This window comes from Clytia hemisphaerica, unplaced genomic scaffold (genome assembly GCF_902728285.1).
Source record: "Clytia hemisphaerica strain Z4C2 unplaced genomic scaffold, Clytia hemisphaerica genome assembly, whole genome shotgun sequence".
Lineage (NCBI taxonomy): Eukaryota > Metazoa > Cnidaria > Hydrozoa > Leptothecata > Clytiidae > Clytia > Clytia hemisphaerica.
In genome coordinates this window covers 281,024-298,407 of record NW_027103875.1, presented here as the reverse complement: position 1 = coordinate 298,407, position 17,384 = coordinate 281,024, and the positions used below count along the sequence as shown (strand labels likewise).

The 17,384-nt window shown below is 35.2% G+C and overlaps 3 protein-coding genes across 4 annotated transcripts in view; 2 read left to right on the top strand and 1 right to left on the bottom strand.

Moving 5' to 3' along the window:
* LOC136808393 (large ribosomal subunit protein mL41A-like) overlaps positions 1-17,384 on the bottom strand; it is a 175,899-nt gene that overhangs the window by 26,940 nt on the left and 131,575 nt on the right. The window lies entirely within an intron of this gene.
* On the top strand, positions 1,200-3,164 carry LOC136808403 (cyclic GMP-AMP synthase-like receptor). The gene is made up of 3 exons (XM_067064940.1): positions 1,200-1,206; positions 1,504-2,112; positions 2,396-3,164. Exons 1-3 carry the CDS (start codon positions 1,200-1,202, stop codon positions 2,854-2,856), a joined length of 1,077 nt encoding a protein of 358 aa, XP_066921041.1. The 3' UTR covers positions 2,857-3,164.
* LOC136808380 (cyclic GMP-AMP synthase-like) lies at positions 3,550-14,224 on the top strand. The gene is made up of 5 exons (XM_067064912.1): positions 3,550-3,749; positions 4,094-4,232; positions 5,343-5,536; positions 12,277-12,786; positions 13,207-14,224. The coding sequence occupies exons 1-5, from the start codon at positions 3,599-3,601 to the stop codon at positions 13,956-13,958; spliced, it is 1,746 nt and encodes a 581-aa protein (XP_066921013.1). The 5' UTR covers positions 3,550-3,598; the 3' UTR covers positions 13,959-14,224.

The window sequence follows — 17,384 nt, the reverse complement described above, 5'->3', positions numbered from 1 at the left end:
CGTGCATCATGAACGAAAATGTTCGATAATTTTTGAAATCTTTATCATGTTAAATCAAAATTTTGAAAGTGTCGGCGTCATCAATGACGCGGTCGTCACGTGATGACGTTATCATTTTCGGCCAACTTTCACGGTCATGTTTTTTACAGACCGACCAAATATTTTGGCAAGTGTAATAAGGTATTGATGAGAAAAGCTTTCAACCAAAATTTCGGACCAGGCCAGACCATTGGTCATGCTGAAAGTAAGCATTTCGTGTAAAATACGGACCGGTCTGTAAAATAGCAACTCTGCACTTGACCGAATTGAAGTTTTGCACACCGCCTTAGATGGTCAATAACTATCATTGATGAAAAGTGCTAATACTAACCAGACAGGTAGCCGAACCAAATTGTAAATTATCACTGGTCATGAAAATTTGCCATAAAAAAATAGGAAAATGAAAGGTTAATAAGATACAGATCCTACCTCTGCTGGTTGTTTTCTTTATAGAATGCTAAATTGTGAATCAGTTCTGACAGGCGTCAAAGAAAATGTCGATACTGCTGCGAATGGTTTGAGTAATCTTCAGATTACTCCTCTTAAAAAGGTGGCCAATGAAGAAAAGGTGTGCTCTCCAAAACCAAAGGATGGAAAAGAGGAAAGAAAGCAAGGTAAAAAGATTTAGTACCCATTGAAAACAGAAAGACTTTGTTATGTTGTTATGCTGTCTTTGGACTAACTTTAGATCAATCCTCCTGCATTTTCAGGATTTTACAAAATTTTCTTATTTCTTAAAAAGAATATTTAGGTTTTGGATAAACGAAATGGCAAAATTCCCTGATTGTGGAAAATGGGGACGAAAAATTTCCCGAATTCTTTGATTTCCCAAAAGTTTACAATAAAATCAGATTTTGCGGAAAAATTTCCCTGATTTCCTTTTTTTAGATATTGGTTTGAAAATATATATTTGGAATTTTTGGAATACTTTTTTCATTTAATATCTTTTTTAAAGATGCTGTTTTAAGACGCTTACCATCGACCACCTTTGATATTAAAAGACACACAAGCGGTAAAATTAATAATGTAACCAATTAGGCCAATTCGCCAATTTCTATAAATTTGGCAAAATGGAGAATTAATTTTTCAAATATTTTAACTTGGGACGAGTTTATTCTCATGAGTGACTATTTGACTATTTTTCTTATCATTTCGAACCAATGCTGGGTAATCAATTGTTCAACAACAAAAGATTTATTAAAATATTAAATTTTCCAATGTCACTCTCGGGATGATAGCATGATAGCATTCATTTTAAAACTCAGAATCTCAGAATCAAAAAAATATTAACCCAACCTTTTAAATGGTTTATTGGAAACCGAAATACCAGCAGAAAAAGGCTATCGAATATGAAAGAATACCAATCCGCAGCCCTCTTATTTTTTTCGTGTTTGCCAGGTAATAAAATCAAATGTTTATCTGCAAAAGCTGTTGTTAAAATTAATTAATTAATTAATCTTTCAGTTCTGGAAGGTATCAAAACATTAACTCCAGATTTTCTCAAAGACGAAAAGAGGAAGAAAGATATAGATGAAGCTTTGATGAGATTCAAAGAGAAATATTGCAATCCACCAAAAAAGGACGACCTTAAAGCTGCAAAGGGAAAGTTTGGTATTGTTTTGGAAGATTTGAAATTGTCTTTCAAAGAAAACTTTTTAACGTGTAAAAACACTGAGTACACTGGCTCAACATATGAAGGTTTAAAGATCTCAGGAGATGGACTCGAATTTGATGTTATGTTTTTGTTCGAAGGTGGAGAAGATCTTAAAGTTTTGCCAATAAAAGATGAAGAGGGCTTTGCACATTTGGCTTTAATTGATAATGGTATTGTGAAAAAAAATGCAATTACCAAATCAGCTGATAAGGATGGTAAAATTCTGTCAAAAAAACTGAAAGACAAATTCAAAGGGACATTACAAAATTTCATTAATAATTCTCCTCAATATAAAGAACTGATTACAATGAAGGAGCACGGTCCAGCTGTTCAATTTGATATCAAAAGAAAAAAGGATGATAAAGACCTTTGGTATAGTGTTGATTTGTTGCCTTCCTTTGAAGTCAAAGTAAATGAAGGTAAGCAACCCAAAAAGTCTTTTCGCCTTTAACTAATTTCCATTCCAAAGAATAATTAAGAATTAGAATAGCTTTGAAAAGTTTCTTTTTTGATAATCAATTTTCCTGTTTTCAATGAAAATGCTATTTGAATAATTAGTTCAAATCTTCATAAATGTTTTTTTTTGCTTTTTGTATCCTTGGAGTTAAGTTAATTTTCTTCAAGTGATATTCAAACGTTTACAAAACCTTCCTCAAGTTTAATCGTTGATTTCATCTTATTGTTATTTATTTTTGTTTACAGAAAAACACATTTATGTACCAAAGAAAATTGGAACTGATCAAAATAGTTGGCGTAGATCATTCTCTAAAGAGGAGAAAGCTCTCCTTCGTGATATCGATTCAGGGAATAAAAACCGAAGAGAGGTTGCTCGCACATTAAAAGCAATGATCAAAAAGGAATTGAAAAATATCCCATCGTATGCTATCAAAACAACTTTGCTTCATATTTGTTACGGTGAATCAAAAATAGATGAAGAGTTATGGGTACCCCAAGAGTATACAAATCGTGTTTTTGATATGCTTGCATTACTTGAAGGCTACTTCAAAGAAAAATGGCTACCAAATTATTTTCTACCAACTCAGAATCTGCTGAAGAGTATGAATGACAGAAATTTGGAGCAAGTTGAGAACCGTTTGAGAGGATTACGAATGAGTCACAAGAAGTTTTTAAATTTGACCAAAACCGATGGTGATCTGGTGTAGATACATTTTGGTTCTAAATGAAAACTTTGAAGAGATTCACGAGTCTCATTCTCAATCCAAGAATTTCGAGATATCAAGAACAAAAATGTTTACTTCTAGATAAGGTCATGGGATAAAGGAAATGTGTTATTGGTCAATACCAGTCAGTTTATTTATATTTGTCTTTTTATTTCTCAAGCCTTTTATTTTTGTAATTGTAGATGTTGTTTAATACCATTTTAAATTGTGCAGGTGCAATCAAAAGTACTAGTGAATATTTCAAAATCTGTATTTTTAAAAAGGTCGATTAAAAAGAATAGTAGTTGTTAGTTTGCTATTGCTCCTTTCTTATCTTCCCTTTTTAATAGTTCTTTTGAATGTGAGGATTTCATGTGTTTTCATATTTGTTAAACCTACTATCAAAAGTCTTACTAACTATCTGGCCTCTATATCTCAGCACTTGTACAAAACATCATAATAGACGATATCGGATTTAGATAAATGCAATGCATTCTGGTTTCTAGGGACTCTCAAAGGAATTATAATAGATCAATTATAATAGATTAATTCCTTTGAGAGTCCCTAGAAACCAGAATGCATTGCATTTATCTAAATCCGATATCGTCTATTGTGAGGAATACAAGGAATGTCATGTTGTTTAAAATAAGAATATGAAATTGAACAGCTCTCATATAATGTATTCATGTTGTTTTCAGAAAAAATCAGATAAACAAAACATATAAAAACAACAGTGGACAAAAGAATGAAGACTGCAAAAAGCCACCTTGAACCACAAAAAAGGAGAAACAATCAAATGGACTCTAATTCAAGATCATCATCTGATCAAAAGAAGTTTGACAACAAAAGATTAAAAAAAACATCTCGTAAAGAAAACCCTTATAAAGCCAATATCGGTGAGTTTTAATCATCCATTCTGAAAACCTTTGATAAATAAAACCGACTAAAATTCGATTTCGACTTTGTATGAAAAACGAAGCATCATTCATGACTAAATTTGAAAGAAAATGTGTTTAGAGACATTTTTTTAAAGAAAAAAAGAAAAATTCTGGAGATAATTGTATGGCCAGACAATTTGACAACTTGATTATTGTGATGATTTAAGTTAAGGTCTGAGGTATTGATTTCCTGTTTCGAATCCCTTCTTCTCCCATGTTCCATTCAGTTGACATGATTAACAGATTGTCTAAAAGATTTAGATTATAATATTAATTATCTAAGTATCCATTCGTATTTTCAGAGCTTCCAGATGCGGATAGTCAGAAACCTGACTGGCATAAGAATAAAAAAGATGAGATGGAGACGTATTACACAGCCATTGGAAAAACACCCAAAGAAGAAATGAAAATCACTGAACGACATGTCACTCCTTTTCTAGGGTAGGGCCTTCTTTCTTTGTTTCTTACGTCTCCATTTTGATCAGATTCACAGGAGTTATTATAAGAACGTCCAAAAGAAGTGTTCTAAGTCTTAAGCCTAAAAATATTCTTAAAATGTTCTTATTTTCACTATTTTGTGAGTATTTTTGTGCGATTTCTTAAGAAATTTGGTGTTTTAGAATCCATAAAGCCTTTAAAGTGTTCTTAACTTGTTCTTAATATTTTGGTCATTGAAGCCTTAAATGCGGTTCGCTCTTATAAAACAAAGTGTGCATGTTATTTGCTTGATTTTTGGACTGAATCTGAAAGATATCCTATTTGCAAGGAAATTCCTTTCTCAAAGATGTCCTTAAAATTACGAGTGTTATTATGAGAGTTCCAAAAATTGTGAGGGTTCCAAAAGTTGTGAGAGTTCCAAAAATTGTGAGGGTTCCAAAAGTTGTGAGGGTTTCAAAAATTGTGAGGGTTCCAAAAATTGTGAGGGTTCCAAAAGTTGTGAGGGTTTCAAAATTGTGAGGGTTCCAAAAGTTGTGAGGGTTCCAAAAGTTGTGAGGGTTTCAAAAATTGTGAGAGTTCCAAAAATTGTGAGGGTTCCAAAAGTTGTGAGGGTTTCAAAAATTTTGAGGGTTTCAAAAATTGTGAGGGTTTCAAAAATTGTGAGGGTTTCAAAAGTTGTGAGGGTTCCAAAAATTGTGAGGGTTCCAAAAGTTGTGAGGGTTTCAAAAGTTGTGAGAGTTCCAAAAATTGTGAGGGTTCCAAAAGTTGTGAGGGTTCCAAGAGTTGTGAGGGTTTCAAAAGTTATGAGGGTTTCAAAAGTCGTGAGGGTTCCAAAGATTGTGAGGGTTCCAAAAGTTGTGAGGGTTTCAAAAGTTGTGAGGGTTTCAAAAATTGTGAGGGTTCCAAAGGTTGTGAGGGTTTCAAAAGTTGTGAGAGTTCCAAAAATTGTGAGGGTTCCAAAAGTTGTGAGGGTTCCAAAAATGTTGAAAATTTTACTTTTCTTAATTTGGCAAGAGAAAAGGCAAACTTTTCGGCCAGCATACATTAAATTTGTTCATGAAATTTGCTTTACACGTTTACAATTGTTAAAAAAGAATTCGTTTTAACTTCCAGAGGTTTGAAGACATACATCAAAGACATGCGCATGGAGCCTTTCAAGAAGGAGAAGAAGCCTTCTGAAAAACAATTTCCATTTGGTTTGAAAGTGGACTTGTCTTCGGACGATAAAAGGAAACTCACTGAAGCAGAAAAATTGTTGAAAGCGAAAGGGCGGAGACATGACTGGTGCAAAGAGTATCTACACACAGGTTAGTTTTTCCTTCTTTAAAGGTTTCATTTTTACATAAGTGTTCCCGTTTCATATCAGCATGAAGGTAATAAAGATAGATGGAGAGTCAATGTCTTTTGTTCTCTTCTGATTTATCATCGGAAGCAAACAGCTGTTTGGTTGCTTTAGGAATAAGATGATTAATTTTGGGTATACTCGTGGGAATATTTAAGATGAATGAAAAGACATTACATTTTTAACAAGTATATTGAAATATAATAAATAGCCTTGTCATGAAAAATTGAAAAAAACTTCACATAATAAGCACAATACTCTAAAATTCTAGGGGAAGCTGCCCACATAAAGCCATCGATAGATTTAAAATCATTACGTGCGTTACGATTAGGAACCTTGTATCGATCATTTTGTCATAGTATGAAAAGCACTGCCCACTTAGACGTGAAGATTTTAAGATAAGAAACTTTCAATGATAATGTGATGCGACTCTCAATGTTCACAAAATGCAAGCCCAAAAATATATCCTTACGAAATTAATTTGTAATAGTTATCGGACAGTTGCGAGTACAATATGAGAAATATTTTACGAGTTCCGAGATTTTTCCGTACAATATTTTCCGAGCCTTTAGGCGAGGAAAATATACGGAAAATCTGGGACGAGTAAAATATTTCCATATTGTACGAGCGAAGGTCTGATAACTGGTTTATCGGTGACCCAAAAAATGCACTTTTTGTGTTGAAAAAAAGCGCAGGGCACTTTTGTAGCAAAGTGACGTTAGATTGCTGCTACCGCTACAATGCAACAACATCTTTTCGTCAATTTATATTTTTACATGTAAAATACAAGATATATTGTACTCTTTTTAACCAATCAGATTGCAGATATTTTTTGGATCGCCGATAAATTCTTTTATCCTTAAATCAGTTGAAACTATTTCGAATCGCATTTTAACTAAGATTTCTCGCAAAATTAAGTTTTTCAAAATCAACGGACCAGCCTCTTTCTGTTCTTATAAAGTTATAAATTGATGTTTTTGCTTCCAATAATGGTACATCAAAGAAAAGCCGCTTTGAATAGATTTATATTAGATTTCAACGACCATTTAGATCATTACCAAGACGTTTTCTCTCCATCTGTATCTTTATTACCTTCATGATATCAGATACATATTTCATATCAGGACAGTGTTATTAATATATTATGCTAATTATAAGCAAAAAATGTTAAATTTTAAAAACAAAACCTTCTGCTGTGACTACAATGAGAAAATAACAAGGAAAGTATTTTATTTGATAATAAAACTAAATGAATATGCATCTTGATATAAGTTACAAAGGTGAATAGTATATTTGAAAAAAAATTTTAGAAAGCGCTCCAAAGAGGTTAAAATTCAATCCGAAAGTATCTTTTGGAAAACTGTCACACACGACAATTCGCCGTTGTTGAGATGAATGTTTCGTCGTTTGTTCTCACGTGGTTTACAATAAAGCAATTAATGCAAATGAGATGAAAAGGACCAGTGGAGATTGTGCAAGTTTGATACCAAGTGAGTTGGTCACACCAAATAAGGTATCGAAAACGATTTCACCATGGCTTTCATAGTCGTACAACTGATTCCATTCATCCTTATCGACGTCATATTGATACATATTTGAATTATCACTTATGACGTCATCATAATGGTAGCGGTTGACACCACTTGTCGTTCGTCGAACAATGAACTCCGACATCTCTGATATCGGAATTAAATAATCCGACATAAAGACACTTCAGTGTCGTTTCTGACGACCCGATTTTGATGGAACAGAATCCGCCCCTTGCACGCCACGAATAAGTTTTACCACCTTTGCCATAACCGAGAACGCATCGATCTAATTTAACACATGATATACTATTAAGGTAAATAGGCACATAAGAGGTATCATCACTAAGGACGCTGAATTGTTTCCAAGTGGTGCCGAGATCTTTACTGTAGATAAACCATGCATTACTGTAGAAGGCAACACACGTGCTTGTTTCTTCATCACCGACGCATGATAACCCTCGAATAGCTCCACGATTTGTTGAGAAAACTTTCTTCCATGTCTTTCCATCGTCTTGAGATAGAATGATACTCCCTTCTCTGCCGCGCTCGTTGTATCCCGCTAAGCATGTTCTAGAACCTTCCATGCCAGTAACACATTGTAAGACGGTCAACTCGTATATATTATGCTCATTGTGAGGGACAGTGTGAATGTATACTGTGGATGTCTCATTGAATGCAGTTGATGTCTTCAAAATACGATCTTGAAATCCCAAAAGACAGTTGTTTTGATCAAAACAATGAAGGCCTGCTCTCTTTTGCCAGAAACTTTTAGAAGTTCCTAAAACTACGAATGTATTAAGTTTCCTCCATGATGTACCTGCATTCGTTGTCTGGAAGACCTGGATGATTCTCGTGGAAATATGAGCACCAACTGCATAACAAACTTCGTGCGATACACAATGACCGACTTTGATATCCAGCCAACCTTTTGGTGGGTTGAATTTCTCCCAAGACTTTCCGAAGTCTGATGTGGTGAGAACTGTATTGTCCTGGCCATAAGGTGACGAGAAAACGTATGTAGTACCAGCTAACGTGAAACAGCTGCCAAATAGAGCAAGGAAAAACAACACAGTGCTTGGCATTTTGGTTAATTCTGTTGTAGAGAGCGCACAAACTGATAATTATGTTCACGAGGTGAACAAAACTGCTTACTTAAACTGTTGACAATTTTTTTCTCACAAAGAGAGAGAGAGAGACAGATTTTTGAAAATAATGATTTATTATTGTTTTGATTCAGATTGAGTAAACAAAATAGCCAGTTTAGTAAGAATAGTCTGGACTAGCGGGGGATCTATGTAATGATTTAAAGCTCCAAAGCTTCTTTATTGTGTAGTGTATTCAGAAAGCCTTAGCAACCTGATTACTCTTAGGTGCCAAATAAACGGGGGGGTTGGAATAAACGGGGGGGGGGTTGGAAAATTTTTGAAATTTCAATAAACGGGGGGGACCTAATTGCCGGGGGGGTTGGAAATTGTACTTATGAAAACCCCAAAATAAGATAATTATAGGCTAAAATCAGGCTTTTTGGAGCAAAATAAGGGGACTTCTTTTAGCCAACTGAAAATATTCTTTAAAATTAATAAACGGGGGGGTCCTAATAAGGTCCGGGGGGGGGGTTGGAAAATTTTCGAAAAATTAACAAGCGGGGGGGACCGTTTATTTGGCACCTAAGAGTACTTACCTATGAAAAAATGTGTATATAAAGAAATACTTAAAATCTCTTGACAAAAGATTTTATTTTTATTTTTAAATATTTCCTTTCCAGAAGGAAATATTTGTTAAAACGGTAATTTTTCTCCTTCTCCTCCTCCTTCTCCTTCTTCAAGTCTAACGCCGGTTTTGGTCAATTTCGTGAGTTTTTACATGAGTCTCTTTTTAAACCAAGCTCCGGCGGTTAAAACAGTATTATGTTCTTTTTTCGAGGCGGAAGACGTCATTTTTTCAAGACACGTCGTAGGAAATATGGGTACGGTGGTCTATTCTCCTTGCCGATCGGAAAACGTCGCCCGGTTCGAAAGCATATTGTTGATCGGACCATACTGCTTTTTAACAGTCATAACAAAGATGGAGGCAAAAAATAGACAACAAATGTTGCTCTTTCGCTATTTTTCTTTGGTTTTTATGCTTTCATGAGTTGAATTGGATCATGTTTTTTGTACGATTGTCTGGATTTGATGTTTCGTTTACATACTCTTGGTGTGAGAGATACAATCTCTTATCTTGATGGTCTTGGAAAAGAAGGACATTTTGTCAACTTTCATGTTTCACAACAAGCTAACTTCAATTTTGCCTGTATATTTACCTAAAGTGATATTGTGGATAAATCTGACCATGTTATACCTGAAAAAAAATACTTGCGACATCAAAAAAGTTTGAACTCACTTTTATGGTATGTACCACCCAATGCGCAATGGTCAGATGGCGATGCGATATGGTTGGTGATGAACTATGATTTAGCTAGCTTTGAGCTAAAGATTTAAACATGGAGCAAAATTGACTGGTTAATGATTGAATTTCCCTTGGTGTTTTTATCTACAACAATGAATTAACTGGTTAGTGACAGTTGGTGAAAACTCTTTTTGTGGGGAAAATTCTGTTGCGGTTCACAGAACTGTAATTTCAAACTTTTTAAGCTGATATAACCGGAACACCTTGGCCAATATGAAGAATGTTAGCTCTTAAAATTTTGATTGTATTGAATATGGAATTAAACAATTGGAATCATTGTCTTGAACTTGGTACTTGGAGATATTTTCTTCCCCATGCATTTTAATATAATGTGGAAAACTTTGGTCGTGGAGATTTTTTCCACGTGCGCTTTAAACGTGGAAACTTTTGTTGTGAATTTGGAGATTTTCTTCCCCGTGCATTTAAAATGTGGAAAACTTTGGTTGCGAATTTGTAGATTGTTTTCCACGTGCGTTTTAAAGGCAAAAGGTTGAAACTTTTGTTATAAATTTGGAGATTTCTTACATGTGCATTTACACAATGGAAAACTTTTGTTATGAATTTAGTTTCTTCAATACGCGTCGAAAACGTGGAAAACTTTATAAATTTGGAGATTTCTTACACGTACATTTAAAAGATGGAAAACATTTGTTATGAATATATATATATTTTCTTCAATGTGCGTTTAAAACTTGACATTTTCTTCCACGTATATATGCATTTAAAAACGTATTTAAAAAATGAAGAAAACTTTGTTCTCAATTGACAATTTTTTCAAGTGATTTCCTGGCCTGGCATGACAACTTTTTTCCTTTTTGTCATTCTTTCATTTCAGATATTTCCCCTTTTTGGCTAATATTTCTGGCAATAAGCGCTTGAAATAAAATGATATAATTAAGCACTATCCCAAGGCCTTTTGATGTGTTCAATAACACAACACTCTACTCAGCAGGTGCGACGCCGGGTGACGGCTAGTATAATACTAAAATCCAACTAAAGTCCACCTACTCTCGGGTACCTAATAGCCGGGGGGATTGGAATAAGCGGGGGGGTTGGAAAAAATCTCAAATCTTAATAAGCGGGGGGGGGGTTGAAATAAAAATGTCCTGGGTGGCAAATTTTTTAAAAGGAGGCTAATAGACCTTTTTTCAAAGAGTAGTAGTCCAGCAGAAAAATAATGATTAAACCATGCAGCATAATGTATGCAATATACATGATACATTAATTATGCATGGCTCTATCATTGTTTTTATGGCTGGAATACAAAATTATTCAACAGGACGTCCTCTTTGAAAAAAGGTCTATACAGCAGAATTGGGACAAAAAAGGGAACTTTCAAAAATTTATAAGCGGGGGGGGGGGGTTAGAATGTCCTGGGTGGAAAATCTTCGAAAAATAAATTAGCGGGGGGGGCGGCTATTAGGTACCCGAGAGTAACGAAAATTAAAGGTTGTCTAGCCAATTTGGTTACTGCATTGTTATTCTCAGTCGAGTTCAGCTTGGATATTCTCCGTAATCCATAGGTTTGAACCTTCGTCATCTTAGGAATAATCCTGCAAATACTCAACCTCGTTCCCTGCGTATTATCAGCTTCTTTATGGTCACTGTAAGCGCTAGATAATACCCTGGCATTGGCTAGTTTTCAAACGCGTAAGATTACGTAATTCAAAACCAAAACGTCAGATTTCATTTGTTCCTGGGTTTGAAACTATTGCATTGCAGTGTAACTTTGTAACGTCAGTATTTTTTATGACGTATTGTTTTGAGAAGTTCCCCCTTTGAGAGGAGGAACTTGCATCAGCCAACCAGGGTATTCTCTGGCGTCAATCAGTAACGTAAATAAAGCCTGGGATACACGGGGACGAGGTTGGCAAATACTAGCAATTACATAAACGAATTTTGAAATTCTTGGGGACTTGTGCTGCTTGATGTTATCTGAGATAAAGCACTTTGAAGTCTTTTGAGGACATCAATAATTATTCTATCATTTGTAAAGGAAATATTTATCCGCATCTTTGCGGCTCTTGTTTTTTCATAAAAACATTAATACATAGATGACTGTTTTCAGGCTATAATTATCTCAATCGCCCATTTGAAATGTACTCTTAGATTCGAAATAAACGGGGGGGGGGTTGGAAAATTTTTAAGATTTTAATAAACGGGGGGGGGGGGCTAATTGCCAGGGAGTTGGAAATTGTACTTTTGAAAACCCAAAAATAAGGTAAATAAAGGCTAATATCAGACTATTTAGAGCAACGGCTGAAAATATTCTTAAGAATTAATAAACAGTGGAGTCCTAATAAGGTCCGGGGGGGGTTTATTTGGAACCTAAGAGTACTTGCATATTGAAAACTCCTTAAACAAGGGAAAAGACTTTTACTTTCAATTTACATAATGACTCTACTACTTAGACTGTTACGCCAGTAAGGCTGAAATGTTATAAAGAAAATTTGTCGGTGGGAGGGGCTGAAACCTGTTAAGCAACAACCTCTCGTAAACTTTTGGTTGTTCTCCCAAACAGCTCCTATTTTAGCAAACCCTTCTTAACGTTCCCTCCCACTAACACGATCAATTAACCAATTAATTAACTGTTAGTATATCTACCACCTACGAGCAAGTTTTCCTTGTTCGCATGTGACTCTCCCATAAAGAAACAATAGGTTCTTGAAATTAGATTTACATTTTACACCAATAAAAAGAGCGAAATGGTTTTCTACTTTTTTTTTAGGTTCAGTTTACGAAGGATTGAAGGCAACCGCAGAACTAGAGTATGACGTCATGTTTATTATGAAGGGTGACAAATTCTACCCCGTGAAGGTTGGGGAGAAGTTCCCATGTCATTTCAAGTTGATCCAAAACCCCGAGAAACGCCAGCGAAGTCTGTTGAACAATTTGTTGACCCCTCATCAAGTGAAAGCGAAAGGTGGAGAGGGGTGGGATGAAATGATTCTCTCGCCATCAAAAGTAATACAAAAATTTGAAAGTGTTGTACACAAGTACATCAATTCTTTGAAGGAAAAGAAGAAGAAGTTGATTGAAGAAGAGAAGTTTGGTAAAGTAAAGAAGGGTGGAAAAGAACGAAATAACGAATGGCTGATGAAAGTTGATGATTACGTCATACGAAGGCATGGGCCAGCCATTCAGGTGGATATGATGAGGAAGGATGCTGATGGGAAGGAGAAGTTGTGGTATCAGGTGGACCTGGTCCCTTGTTATGAACTTGTGAAGGGAAAAGAGAGTAAGTTCGAATTGTAGAAAGATTCAAATAATAGAGGCTCGAATAATCGAAAGTCGATTATAATTTCGTTAACCTCACGTTTTATGAAGTTGGAGGCAGCAATGTTTTTCAGTATTTATCAAGTTTGGATCTGGTTCCTTGTTAATAAAGTTTTCAAAGTTGTACCAAAGATATAATTATTGAACAATAACCAGCAGTTATGGGTTTCATTCGCGAAATTAAGTAATGGAAATTTGGAAAGACCTTATCCTCAAAATATTTATAAACCTCGCGAAAATTTATCCCATTAAAGTAGCTTAAATTACGTTAGATTACCTCGGACTCAATTCATACTTACTCTCGCGGTGGTTATGCTAGACTTGAAATCAATATGTTTTTTTTAATACTTAAACTTTTTTACCTGCTTTTTTGTATTTTCAGAACGGCTTTACGTCGCCAAACCTGCGAAAATCACAACGGAAAAAGGAGATCGGAAATTTGTGCTGGAAAATTCATGGAGAATGTCTTTTTCCCGTGAAGAGAAAGAAAAGTTAAATAAGATGGATAAAGACCAGGGCTGTCGTCGCCAGGTCGTTCGTTTCTTGAAGGGAATGACCCAATCAGATCCAACCTTGAAAGGGATGACGTCATATTACTGGAAGAATGTGTTGTTCCATCTAACAGACAACGAAGAGGCGCGAAAATGGAGAAAAGAGGATTTTACGGAGCGTGTTTTCGACATGATTTGGTATATGTCTCGTTTTGTTGAACATGGAATTTTACCGTTATATTTCAGTCCGACTTCTAATCTTTTTCAAGACATGGAAAAAAAAACTGGCGACAGAATTCGACAACGCTTATCTTCTTTGTATTCGAAAGAGAAGAAGTTTGGAAAGGTTTTCGAATCTATTTCCAAAAAGGCGGAGGAGGAGTTGACAGTAGAAGAGAGTCAACCGCCATCAGAATCAACGGTCAAAGCGACCAACTCTGATACGCAAACAAAGAAAAATCTTATTCTTGATATCAAAGATCTAGATGATGAAGATATGGATTTAAGAGGAGAAATTGATGCATTCGATGAACTAGATTTTGGAGACGAAGAAATTGATTCATTCGATTTTGGAGACTATGACGACTATGGGTACGAAGATTCGGACTCGTTTGATTCTGACCCATATGATGTCGATTTTTAATGACCCACTCAATTAGACGCGGTATTACGCGTTAGTTAAAAACTAGGATTATGCAAGCTTTCTGAAGGAGCTTTCGGAACCTTCTAAAGGGAGTTAGTCTTTAACCTCCAAAACACAGATGGAATGGCAATTGAGGTTTACACGCACCTTAAGCGTTATGACATTTTATATGTAAAGACTTAGGGACACGAGAAGTTTTTTTCGCGTTGGTGCAATGCATTATGTAAAAATGCACTTTAAGTGGAGAGTAAGTTGGAGAAAAGCAACATAAAAGAACAGATTTGATAAACCCAAACAACTATTTCAGTTGTATTTTAAGTAGCTAGTCAACCAGACGAGTTATCTGTTATGTCAGTTTGATTTTATTTAATAGACCGGAGTAGCTCAATATGCCTGACAGAATATCGAACTCCTTCTTCCGAACCAAAAAAGCCGTGAAAATATTATCTAAAGGGCGAAAAATACACAGGATTAGCATCCGATCTAGGAAAAGGCAGAGAAAACATATAAGAATTTCATATACAAAGCCCATTAAATAAAGTCAGGTTGTTTTATCTTTAGCACTGACATTCTACTCGATCATAAACTTCCCTGCGATGGTATAACTTTTTCTTCACTGCGAAAACGAGACTGGGCTGTTTAGCGGCAATATATCGAACATGCTTTCTGATATCTTATAATAATTGTTCAAAGTGTGCTTCCTTCAAAGTTTGTAGGGAAAATTTTATGTGAGCACTAGGCCATACCTAGTCAATAACACAATATATTAATTTAATAATATTGTATATTATTGTTAATTGTGCACCAATAATCGTGATTTGAATGAGCAAATGTAACATATTATTATTATAAACGCCTTTGCATTACTATGTAATCACAATAACATTGAAAATTGTTTTGAAAAAATGGAAAACTGAAACTGAACTAAGACTGAATATATCTCCAGAGTCTAGAAACAGAATAAACTGGTAATCAGTTCGAAATCCTTGGTAAGATTATGAATTATGAAGCAACACTGTGTTTTTGTAATCAACGCAATGTAAACAAAAATCTTTACAGTTAGTAATTTACAGTTAAAAATGCTCTAAAAATTGAATTGAATAATTCCATAATGGTGATATTCTTGGCATATCTTTAATGTTTTGGTCAATTTTATCATGAATATTTAGTATATTCATTCTAACAAAAGTGGGTGTCCATGGTGCGTTGAGTATTACAAAGCTCATTTAATTGTATTACAAAGTGCGGCTCTATTAGAAAGTGCTTTATTACAGCATATTGTTTCAAATGAGCCCTTTTTCTACTGTACATAGTTTGATTAACATTTTTGACCACGAAATGATTCTTTTGTGTAAATATTCGAATGTGATTTATATAAAATATAGTATCTTAATCTTATGGTGAATATTATAATTAGATGTAATAAAAGGCGATAAAATCATTTCCAATTATATTATTTTTTGGTTTTTTGCTATGGATTTTAAAACCCTATTAGCCCCAGGGGGGGGGGTAGAATCTACCACGCCGGAGTTCTTTTGTGTATATCTCGGAGAAAATTTTTTTAAACAACTTGAAACTTTCTGACTTTTAATAAAATCTTATTAAGAGTACTTGTTCAAAATTTTAGGGTCATAGGTTGTCCAGATCAGGTTTTATGACTTTATTGTGAAACATGACATAAAACCCAGCTAAAATCGCTTAAAGCTCAATTATATAGGCATTGATAATATCAATTTAGGAAATCAAAAAAAATTTTGAAAATGATGACGTCATCATTTATGACGCCATCAAATTTTGAAAATTTTACTCATCTTCAGCATAGATTTAAAGGGAAAATCTTTATGGAAATTGCAAAACCGGCAATTATGTTAAAGAACAGCTTTTTATCTTTCAGAATCTTCAAACAGAATCTAAATATCTTTATTGGTTCGACTGTAATAGACACTTTTGTAAACCATATATTTGTGCTTTTTTCCCGACAGGTGGAAATTTTGTGATGACGTAATTGGTTTTTGAATGACGTCATCAAATTTTTTTTCTTCCTGGAAAATATTGTATCATGATGGAGAACATCTGTACCAAATTTCATGGCCATAGCTCTTCTAGATCGAAAATAATCGAGGGTCGTAGATTCTACCCCCCCCCACCCTGGGGATACAAAAGTCAAAAAAGCTTGGGGCTTATAGGGTTAAAGGGTTTAATTGATTGACTAAATTTATACCGCTTGTAAAAGGAAAAAATTAGCAAAAAAGAAATTCTTTTCGTCTTCTGTCTGAGGGTTGTGTTGCGATGAGTTTCGTTCGAAAAGATAAATTGGAAACTTTTACTAAATATTATGGTTTGGGTAGGGAGACCTCCTATTATAGGTATCGGAGAAAAAATTTCGGAGTTTTATTTAGTCGGAGTTTTTTTTCGTCGGAGAATAAATTTCGTCACCTAGAGGCATTTTCGTCACTTTCACCCGACGAAATTGTCCAAATGAAATAATTTCCTTCACTAGCTCCAAAATGGATCTTGTAATTCGACGTTTACTAAAGCACTAATTTTGGTAAATAAAAGTGTAGAAAAATTTGATTTGAATTTTAGTTGCGGTATAAAATTTCGGGTAAATGTTTTGGTCGGGGATGAAAAAATCGGTACAAGTTTTGGTCGGGTGATAAAATGTCGGGAAAATCTTTCGTCGCAGAAAAATTTCGTCACCCCTCAAAATTTTCGTCACTTTCCCCCGAGATTTTTTTCCCCGAAAAGGTACACCTTTTCAACACTAGTCACGCGGTCAGGCGTGTGTCACCCTTAAACTCGATCCAATCCTTTTTTTACACCTTTTTCTATTGTCTATAGAGGTGCGAAAAAAAGACTGGGAGTTGGGACGGTTTTAGGGTGGTAAAACGGACAAGAAATGCCCGCGCGGCAATTGGCGGCTACGGTCGAAAAGTAGTATTACTCGTTCTGTCACTCCTCCGTATGAAAATTATCCAATCCTCCTTGAACTGAAGATCGAATAAGAGAGCATTAACTGTAGTTACTCTTTCAAGATTTTAAAATTGAAAATCGAAGTAACTTCTCAAAATGAAGATATTAGCCACCGAGTTTTGTTGACAGTACTGAGCTTATCTGATATTCCGATGGCGGATTGGCGGTCGCCCACGCTAAAGCTCTAAAGGAGCAGGCCAATTTCCCATCGGAGAGGAATGATAGTCAACCTTTGATGTGCTGCACCCCCAGTCGGGTTCAACAGCCCTTGGGCGTAACCCTATAAATATTTCGGTTGGACCCGCCAATCCCCGAAAACGAGGGCTGGGTTACCAGACCTCCCGCTGCAGAATTCTTGACGCGGTCTGGCAGAACTCCGTAATGTAAACCTTCCAGATGTTGAAAATTTTCCCGACCTTCAGAGCTTTAGCGTGTCGGATGAAAATTTCACTA

Bases quoted from the DNA above. Each gene is read 5' to 3' on its own strand.
- LOC136808403 (XM_067064940.1), top strand. The intron at 2,113-2,395 runs GTAAGCAACCCA...TTTTGTTTACAG, and splicing joins TGAAGTCAAAGTAAATGAAG to AAAAACACATTTATGTACCA.
- LOC136808380 (XM_067064912.1), top strand. From the start codon at position 3,599: ATGAAGACTGCAAAAAGCCACCTTGAACCACAAAAAAGGAGAAACAAT. The intron at 4,233-5,342 runs GTAGGGCCTTCT...TTTAACTTCCAG, and splicing joins CATGTCACTCCTTTTCTAGG to AGGTTTGAAGACATACATCA. The intron at 5,537-12,276 runs GTTAGTTTTTCC...CTTTTTTTTTAG, and splicing joins CAAAGAGTATCTACACACAG to GTTCAGTTTACGAAGGATTG.